The 10,900-nt window shown below is 41.1% G+C and overlaps 1 protein-coding gene across 1 annotated transcript; it reads right to left on the bottom strand.

Moving 5' to 3' along the window:
* Positions 1 to 8,825: 8,825 nt before the first annotated feature.
* Positions 8,826 to 10,580, bottom strand: LOC142537546 (uncharacterized). Its single transcript, XM_075643055.1, has 4 exons — positions 10,443 to 10,580; positions 10,279 to 10,343; positions 9,217 to 9,662; positions 8,826 to 9,016 (listed from the first exon to the last, which is right to left on the bottom strand). The coding sequence occupies exons 1-4, from the start codon at positions 10,578 to 10,580 to the stop codon at positions 8,826 to 8,828; spliced, it is 840 nt and encodes a 279-aa protein (XP_075499170.1).
* Positions 10,581 to 10,900: the final 320 nt, after the last annotated feature.

Here is a 10,900-nt window from a genome sequence, read left to right as displayed (position 1 = left end):
GCATGTTGGATTTGTCTGATATTAATTCTCTCACGATTTTTGAATCCTGTCTGAAAGGAAAGATGACCAAAATTCCCTTTAAGGGCCATGTGGAGCGAGTCAAAGGATTACTGGATTTGATCCATATCGATGTGTGCGGTACGCTTAGCATCACTACTAAGCATGAACATGCCTACTTCATCACCTTTACTGATAACTTTTCGAGGTATGGGTATGTGTATTTGATGAATACAAATCTGAGGCCTTTGAAAGGTTCAAAGAATTCAGAAATGAAGTAGAGAAATATTTGGGACGAAGCATCAAGACACTTCGATCGGATCGAGGTGGTGAGTATTTGAGTGCCAAATTCCAAAAGTATCTTAAAGAGAATGAGATTCTCTCGCAGTGGACTCCGCCTGCTACACCACAGTTGAATGGTGTTTCGGAGCGTCGTAATCGAACTTTGATGGACATGGTTAGATCTATGATGGGGTTCACGGAGTTGCAGCCATCCTTTTGGGGATATGCGCTTGAGACAGCGGCACTGTTGTTGAACAATGTCCATTCAAAGGCAGTTGGTAAGACATCATATGAGATATGGATGTGTAAGCCTCCCAAATATTCTTAATCTTAGAATATGGGGATGCCTTGCTTATGTGAATCAGTTAGTGGGAGATAAATTGGATAGTCGATCAATTTTATGTTACTTTGTGGGATATCTAAGGAATTCAGTGGGATATTATTTCTATCATCCTCAAGAAAAAAAGGTGTTTGTTTCAAGGAATGCAACCTTTTTGGAAAAGAAATTTCTATTGGATATAAAAGGGGAGATGATAGAACTCTAAGAGGTTCGAGAGACACCCACAATTGTAGAACCCACACACGAAGAGCCAAGAGAGGAGATACACGCTCCTAGAAAATCTGAGAGAGTCTCGAGACCACCTATGAGGTATGGTATGCTTCTTGAATAGGGCCATGATGAGCATAACCATGGATGTGATCCATTAACCTTCAAGGAAGCGTTATCTGATGCCGATTAATCTAAATGGCTTGAAGCAATGGAATCTGAGATGAATTCTATGCATTCGAACCAAGTGTGGATTCTCGTGGATCCACCTGAGGAAACTGTTCGCATAGGATGTAAATGGATTTACAAGAGAAAACTTGGGGCAGATGCGAAGGTATTGACCTTCAAGGCGCGATTGGTAGCAAAAGGATATACTCAAAGACAAGGAGTTGACTTTGAGGAAACCTTATCTCCAGTTGCAATGTTCAAGTCTATAAGGATATTGCTGGCCATAGCTGCATGGTATGACTATGAGATATGGCAGATGTATGTCAAGATAACCTTACTTAATGAGGATATTAAGGAAGAGATATACATGTCTCAACCTAAAGGGTTTACATCTGTCGGAAGTGAGCATATGGTATGCAAAGTTAAAAGATCTATTTATGGTCTAAAATAGGAATCTAGGACTTGGAACCCTGGATTCGATATACAATCAAAGAGTTTGTTTTTACTAAGAATCATGAGGAACCCTGTGTGCATAAGAAGGTCAGTGGGAGTGCTGTGACATTTCTTGTGCTTTATGTTGATGACATTCTACTCATTGGGAATTATGTAGGAATGTTGCAATCAACTAAAATATGGTTAGCGAGTAAGTTATCGATGCAAGACTTGGGTGAAGCAAATTTTGTATTTGGAATATAGACCTATAGAGATAGATCAAGAAGATTGCTTGGTCTCACCCAGTCCACATACATTGATACCATCGTGAAGCGGTTCTCGGTGGATGAGTCCAAGAGAGGACATATACCAATGTGTCATGGCGTGTCCTATCCAAGTCTATGTCTCCCAAGACTGATGCAGAGATAGCGGCGATGACACGCATTCCGTATGCATCCGCAATTGGTAGTATCATGTATGGGATGATATCTACACACCCTGACGTGGCTTATGCACTAAGTGTATTGAGTAGATATCAATCGAACCCTGGTCTTCCACAATGGAAAGCTGTGAAAGACATCCTCAAGTATTTGAAAAGGACCAATAAGTTGTTCTTGGTCTATGAGGGTGGAGAAATGAAATTGGAATGCTATACCGACTCTAGCTTCCAAAGCGATATCGATGACTCGAAGTCAGCCTCTGGGTTCGTATTCATGCTCAATGTTGCTGCTGTCTCTTGGAAGAGTTCCAAGCAAGACAGTATTGCGGATTCCACTACTGAGACATAATACATTGTTGCATCAGGTGCAGCAAAGGAGGCTGTTTGGATAAGGAATTTCATCCAAGAGTTGGGCGTCATTCCTAATGGAGTTGCTCCTGTCCCGGTGTTTTGTCACAACACGGGAGCTATAGCTCAAGCAAAGTAGTCAAGGTCTCATCAGAAATCCAAACACGTATTGAGAATGTACCACATCCTCCGAGAGATTGTGGAAAGAGGAGAAGTGTCGATTGACAAAGTCGGCTATGCAAATAATGTTGCTGATCTGCTAACTAAGCCTTTACCTGAACCATTATTCGAGAAGCATCATGAATCGATTGGTTTTGAAGCATATGGGTAGTTGGCTCTAGTGCAAGTGAGAGATTGTTAGAGTAGGTGCCTGTCGAGTCAAGTGTTGACCGATGGTTCATGTTGAAACACTATGTATAAACAATCTTTATTTTAATAATATTTGAAATTACTGTTTCGGCACATCTTTATTTGTATACCCATGCTAATTGCATTGATAAAGTCCTGGAATATGCAAATAGTAGAAAAAATATGAGATGTTCATATGATGAGTATCATGAAACTCATATTTGCAATACTGTCTATTCTAAACAACTCCTAGTCGATTCAGTCGCCACTAAGAAGGATATAGGCCGCTCGAGTTCGAGACTAGTATCTGTGATGTGAGTACCATGTTTCATTGGTAGGGGACATTGTGATGTCCGAACATGCAGATAGGTGCTCCTTGTAGAGTGTACTGAACAACCCTCCATAAAAGACTTTCCAACTGGTTCTCACTTATCGAGTGGAAACGTCTTAGTTTATGGTTGTAAACCATTATTCCTTATGACCCGGGACAACATTGAGACTCTATATGCTAGCATTCCTCTTTGACTTGTTTACCGACTCATATAGGGTCATCAAGTGGCAAGATTGGGTGTTTTGTCGAAACATATAGTCAGGGATTCACCGCTTACCTTCGGGTATGGATATCCTATTTGTATGTAGTTTGAAATCTCTGATTAGAATATGGTGAAATTATGAAAGGGGTTTCATAGATTACACCATCGATGCAACTACGACATGACACATAGTATCGATTCTTTGACAGCTCTCGATATACCAATAGTTGTCGAATCGGCCGGGATATATGAGATGAAGGGACCGTACTGTACGCTAACCATAATAGAATGATTCTTGCAGGCAATATCATTTGATTCCTAGGGAATCATGTAAGCGATGCTGGTAGGCGTTTAACATGATTGGTTGGGTACTATCAGACTTGAGTTCTGACGTTCTTATTATTAAGGAGTTGATAATTAAGAATGGAGCAATTGGGGTATGCTCATATAAGGACATGTTTAGTCCCGAATCACATTAAGATGTGAACCCACGGCTAGTTGTATCAATGAACCATTGAGGGCCACACAAGTGCTAACTTTCTAGATCCCGTTGAGAAGGATATTAGTTCAAAGTGTTGAACGCCTTACAAAAGAGTTTATAAGCTCAAGAAAAAATTAGAAGTATGACTTTTATAAGGGGAATGTAACTTTAAACTTGTGGAAGTGTTCTTAAATTTAATGTTGACCAAGTGAATAATGTATTTGAAAATTGTGATTTTCATAATCATTGTTGTGGACTAAATTAAATTAATTCAAGTGTTGAATTAATTAAACACTAGTGGACCTAGTAGTGTCCAAATAATTAAATTTATTCATGTGTTGAATTAATTAAATAACATTGGGCCTTGTAGAGCTCAATTAGAGATAATATTAAACTAGTGGGCTTGAGTAAAATCAAGTAAGTTTTAATTAGTCACAAATATGTTTGAGACATTTAAATAAAAGTCCATGGGCCTTGTAATTGTTACAATCCCAAATAGAATTGCATGCATGGGAGGTGAAGGGTTGGAGGCTACTTTTTCAACATCCAAGGCATGCCATGCACATGCTCACTTTTACTTTTTCATACACCAAGAAAAACACTCCTCCCTCTCTTCTAAAAAGACATGGCCGAAATTTTGAGGCTCCATTCCCTTCAATTTTAGCTTCATCAATTGTTGATTGAAAGCATACTCTTCTCAAAGGAAGTGCCTTACATTTTCTAGTGCAAGTGTGAGGTGGATTTAGCTTGTTGGTGGTGGGCTTGATTTTGAGCAAGAAGTGCTCAAGGGAGGCTTGTAGATCAATCTTGCCATCGAAGAGCTTAGTTGTTTGACAACTAAGTTGGAGCCATAATCAATCTTTTAAGATTGATAGGTAATTTCTAAAACACTCAATGAATGTCATTTTGTGTTTTATTGTATTTGCTACACACTTTAGTTTAGGGTGCTCGATTTTCTTGCTTGAAAAATAATTTTGAAACTTTCGTTGCGCAAGCAAGCACCTTAATCGATCCCCTTTCAGACCTGAACCTCAGTTCCCTGTCTGACACGATGGACAATGGAATCCCGTGCAGTCTGGCTATCTCTATGATATACAGCTCTGCGTACTGAGTCATGGTGAAGTATTCATGATCGGTAGAAAATGAGCTGATTTAGTGAGCCTATCAACAATCATCTAGATGGCATTATAGCCTCCACTAGTCCTCAGAAGCCCTATCACAAAGTCCATGGTGATGTTCTCCCATTTCCAATCGTGATTAAGGAGTGGCCTCAGCTTCCCTGCAGGTCTCTGATGCTCTGCCTTGACCTGCTGACAAGTCAAACACTCGGAAACGAATTGCAGAATATCCTGCTTCATGCCCGGCCACCAATAAAGAGTCTGCAAATCTTTATACATCTTCGTACTCCCTGGATGGATGGAGTACGGGGTACTGTGGGCCTAAATCAAGATATCTGCTCTCAGGGAATCATTTTCAGGAACCCATAGGCCGTCTTTATATCTGACTATGTCTTCCACAACTGGACACAGTCTCTGGACCTTAGCCTCGTCCCACTGCCACCACTTCTGCAACTGCTAGTCAGAAGTCTGCCATGCCCAGATTCTGTCTCTCAATTCGGTGGCTGTATTGTCAGAGTAGAAAGATTCGGGGCATCGCCCCTGGTATAAACTGCAAGCTCAAATATCTTAATCTCCGCCTGTAGCGGTATATGTATCGACAAATAGACAATCACTGGTGCTTCTTGCAACCACATTAGCCTTACCCGGATGGTAGCTAATGTCACAATCATAATATTTCACTAGCTCTAGTCATCTCCTCTGTCTCATATTCAGCTCTTCCTGTGTGAAGAAGTACTTCAGGCTCTTGTGATCACTAAAAATCCTGCACTTCTCTCCATACAGATAGTGTGTCCAAATCTTCAGAGCAAACACCACTGCTGCTAGCTCTAGGTCATGATTATGGTAATTCTTCTCATGGACCTTCAACTGTCTGGACACGTATGCTATAACTGTTGGTACATCGTATTCTCGCACCCAAGACGCATCGGAAGTTAATTTTTTTTTTCTTGGGCGTCGTGTGTTTAAAAACATTCGTAGGGTATTTAGAATTATACCTTTACCTTCTTAACGCTTGGACTCCAAACTATTCCAATTATTACGCGGAGATAGTCCTTATTGTAAATCCCTACGAACGGCTCTTCTCCTTTGATCACCTAATTAGATCCACGATCGAAAATTGTTTTCCTCGTTTGGTTTGCACTAGAAAATCCAAACGATTTGACGTTGAGACTGAGTACTCCGAATTTCCAAAATCTGGAGATGGTTCGGCAGGGCAGTGCGGCGTGGAAGCAAGAAAGAGAGGCCCAAATTAGTTTTCCCCAAAACCTTGTGTTGTCCAAGAATTGCAAGGATGGTGGAGATAAATTTTCAAGTTAGAATCTTAATTGATTCTTAATCTTTAATTATGGATTCTTAATCCATATATATGCAAATCTAATTTTCTCATCCTTGCAAAATTTTCTTCCAACTATTTTGGTGGCCGTGACTTGCAAGGAGGGATTGGAGAGAATTTCTTTTGTTTTTTGTGCAAAAATTCATCATCCAACAATGAGCCCTAATATTATATTTATAGAATGAGACTCATAATCTAATTAGGAGTCCTTCTCCCACAAGAACTCTAATAATTTCATTATATTTAAACTCCCATAAAATTAATATATAATGTATTTATTAACCTTTAATAATACATGATATAATAATATCATATACACATATTTTATATCATCATATAAAATATATACATGTATATGTTTATTAAATTAAATAACTATTATTTAATTTATAAACTTAACTCATTGGTTAATTTAAATTCTAGACTCCTCTAGAATATTTATGGGAATTTGTGCATTTTAGTAGTCACCACTAATAACACAATCATTTAATTAGTAAATCCCAAATTCACTTAAAAAAAATGATTCCGAACTCATTATAACCCCGATCGACGATCCGAGAGCGCCGATGTACCAAAGATACAAATCATGTTCATATAATGAAAAATTGAATATTTCGAAGATCAAAATTTTCACTTACCAAATTTAGAACTTATCATAAATGGTAGTTACTATATTTGGCAGCTGCAAGTTTTAGTGAACTCCTTCACAAAACAAGCAGTTCCACTCTCTTCCTTATTTAGCAATCTTGTCAACTTCCATTTATTCCATCCTATGGAATCAGGTCATAAACTCCTCTATAAGCTTTTTGTTTGATCTTTATCAAAGTGTAGTCGCCAAATGCCAACTCTTTGAAATTTGACTATCTCAACGAGAACACAGAATCCGATACTTGTGTGACCCTCAATGGTTCAGGGATACAGCTAGCCGTGGGTTCACATCTCTATGTGATTCAGAATAACATTTATTCTTATTCGGGTTTACCCTAGTTAACCCCATTCTTTTCATCAACTCTTTGATCAAGAATGTCAGAACTCATTTCTGATTGCACCCATCGAATAATGGTAAGAGCGTCTAGTAGCATCGCCCCATGATCCCCTAGGTATCACTGATAGTGCCTGCAAGAACCTTTAGTCATGGTTAGCGTACAGTACGGTCCCTTCAACACATATATCCCGATCGAATCTGCAACTATTGGTATATCGAGAGTTGCATATGAATTCGATATTGATGTGATTTATCTTTGAGTACTAATAATCGCATGGCATGTGCAACTAGGAAAACACCATTCCCTAAAGTACATTTCTTGCTCTGGCCAGAGACTCCTTGCACTATTAACTCATCAGATCACATAGGATATCTTCACCCATAGGCAAACGATGAATCCCCGACTGCAATGCATTTGCTCCTACGTATTTCGAAACTACATCCAACCTCACCACCTGATGACCCTCGATGGAGTCGGTAAACGGATCAAAGTGCATGCTAGTACGTATAGCCCCTATATTGTCCCTGGTCAAAGGACTAATGATGTACAACCATAACTATTCCAGTCGATAAGTGAGAACCACTTGGACAGTCCGAGGGAGGGTTTTCAGTGCATCATCATATGATCACACATCTGTGTGAATGGAGATCTCCATGCCCTTGCCAATGAAACATGACGTTTACACCACAGATGCTAGTCTCAAGCTCGAGCGACCTTTATCCTTGTTTTAGGCGGTTGATTTGACTAGGAACCTGTTTAGAATACACGATACGCTTCCTAATGAGTTTCATGATCTTACGTTGAGACACAGACCTCATGGTACCTATTGTATATTCAAGGACTTTATCTATGCAGCTTGCATGGGTATATAGATAAAGTATAATGCCATAATCGAATAAAATCGTAAAATATTATTAAAATAAAGATTGTTTTGCATTAGAGTCAATAAAAGCCCGAGCCACATGTTGGCTTGCCGGACATCTACGCTAACAATAACTCTGTCATGATGTATCAGAACTGCGCCCAAACCGAACTTCGATGCATATGTGTAAACCACAAACTCTCCCTGTCCCGATGGCATAGTTAGAACTGGTGTTGTGGTCAATGCTAGCTTCAATCTGTCAAAGCTCTCCTGATACTCTGATCCCCAGATAAACTTGGCATTCTTCTTTGTCAAGGAGGTCATAGGCACAAAAATAGAAGAGAAGCCCTGAATGAACTTCCTGTAGTAACCCGCTAATCCCAAGAAGCTAAGGATCTCTGTCACGCTCTTAGGCACTGGCCAATCTCTGACTGCCTCGACTTTACTCGGTTCGACCTCGATACCATCTTGAGATACAATGTGGTCTAAGAATGCCACTTTGTCAAGCCAGAACTCGCACTTACTGAAATTATCATACATCCATCTGTCCTGTAATGTTTGTAGTACGGTCCTCAGATGATGGCTATGCCCCTCTCTGCTCCTCAAATAGATCAGAATGTCGTCAATGAAAACTATGACGAACTGATCCAAGTATGGCTGAAACACGCAATTCATGAGATCCATGAAGATCTCTTGCGCGTTCGTCAACCCAAAAGGCATCACCAAAAACTCATAGTGCCCATAACGCGTCCAAAAAGCTGTCTTATGCACGTCAGACTTTCTCACCTTCAGCTAATGGTATCCAGATCGGAGGACTATCTTCGAGAACACTGATGCTCTCTGAAGCTGATCAAACAAACCCTCGATCCTCGGCAACGGATACTTGTTCTTGATTGTAACCCTATTCAGCTCTCGATAGTCAATGCACAGTTGCATGCGGCCAAACTTCTTCTAGACAAACAGAACCGGTGCTCCCCAAGGAGAAAAACTAGGGCGAATGAAACCCTTAACTAGCAAATCTTGTATCTGATCTTTCAGTTCTTTCATCTTGGCAGGTGCTAGACAGTAGGGTGCCTTAGATATCGGTAATGTCCATGGCATGAGCTCAATAGAGAATTTCACCTCTTTGTCTGGTGGAATGCCTGAAACATCGTCAGGGAAAACACTGGAGAACTACCTAACCACATTCATGTCCTCGAGCCTCTGAATGACTGGCTTTGACACTGATACAATGCTGGCTAAGAATGCCCGGTAGCCTCTCTTGATAAGCTTTCTCGCACACATGCAGGAAATGACGTGCGACAACTGATGTGTCTGGCTGCTTAAAAAACAAATGGCCTACCACTGGGCGGTCGGACAGAAACTGACCTCTGTCGAAATTCTATGACAGCTCCATTCAACGAAAAACCAATCCACACCCAGAATGATGACAAACTACGGCAACGATAGCAGCCTACACCGTATAATTCTGTAATTGAAGCTCCAATCTCTTCACTATCTGGGAAGTGAACATCTGATTCCCGGATGGATTGATACCCTAAATACATCGCTACTAGTATGATTCCTAGTCGCTTGATGAAAGATTTGGATATAAACAAATGTGTAGCACTTGAATCTAACAATGCGTGCATTTCCACACCTGAAATATATATTCTCCCAGTAATCAATGTAAAATCCGGCTCTGCATCAACCTCCTCGGCGTGCATCACATAAGCTCGGCCAATAGTGGGGCCCCTGTTCTTAGGGCAGTCTACTGCTTTGTGACCCTCATGTCCGCAAACGAAGCACCTGTAGGTCCCCCGCAAACACTTTCCGACATGGAACTTTTTGCACAGTGGGCATGGTTGTCTGTCATCTAGCTTAGGCGCTCCTGGAGCTTGAGGAGGTCTCTGCTGCTGGGGCCTCCTAGCCTTTCCCTAGGGCCTCTGTTGCCCCTGCTGCCTCAGTGGCACTGAGTACTTGTTTCTTCTGAGGCTGGGAGGTGGACTGAGTCTGATGCCGCTTCCTCTTCATCTCAAAGTCTATGTCTCACAGCGCTTGCTTCGCCTGAAAAACGTAGGCGGTGGCCTCATCATAGCCTGCCGGCCTCATCAGCATGACGTCTGGGCGAAGGGTGGGTTTCAGTCCGTCTAAGAAATTCCTTAGCTTATGTGCGGCATCTCTAGCTATCATGGGCACAAAATGGCAGCCCCTATCGAACTTGCGGATAACATTCGCCACAGATGAGTCTCCCTAGCGGAGACTCATAAACTCCCTCGTCAGGAGGCCCCTGACGTCAGCTGAAAAGTATTTTCCATAGAACAACTCCTTGAACCTGTCCCAGGTGAGAGTAGCCAAGTCCGCTGCATGAGCGGCTCCCTCCCACCAAAGGAATGCATCATCCCTCAACATATAAATGGCTCACCTGGCCCAGTCGTCATCTCTCATCTGAAGGTACTCGAAATGCAGCTCCAGTGATCGAATCCATCCCTATGCCAAGAATAGATCAGTAGTGCCCCCGAACATCTTCGGGTTAAGTCGCCTGAACTACTCATACACATGCACCTAAGGCCTGGGAGCCTGCTGTACCTGCTCCAAGAGCCTAACCATACCCTCTAAAACTCGGGTAGCTGCATCCATAGGCGGTGGTAGTAGTGGTGGAGGGCCTCCGCCGCCTCCAGGAATATCGTCCTGTATATTTGCACTGGGGGCACGTTTGGGAGGCATGATATCTAAATACAGTCCAATTTTAAACGTAACCCATCATGCAATTTAATATATTTTTTAAAAACAAAAATACTTAAATCGTGAAAGCATTTAAACATGTAATATAAATCATAACTCATGTAATCATGTAGGTGATAGTAGTAAATCATTTAATACAAAAAATCTTACAGACTTAAGGCATGAAGACTGAGCGGAAGAAGCTGGCGGTGGCACAATCTTATACGAGACCCTTGCTCAGATACCAACTGAGATATCTGCTTATTTAAAATGCGGAATTTTTTTTTGAGCTCACATTTCAAAAATCCCATTTAAATATTTTG

This window comes from Primulina tabacum, chromosome 2, assembly GCF_025594145.1.
Source record: "Primulina tabacum isolate GXHZ01 chromosome 2, ASM2559414v2, whole genome shotgun sequence".
NCBI lineage: Eukaryota > Viridiplantae > Streptophyta > Magnoliopsida > Lamiales > Gesneriaceae > Primulina > Primulina tabacum.
Note: the sequence above shows the minus strand (reverse complement) of the source record. Positions and strands in the feature narration are given on the sequence as shown.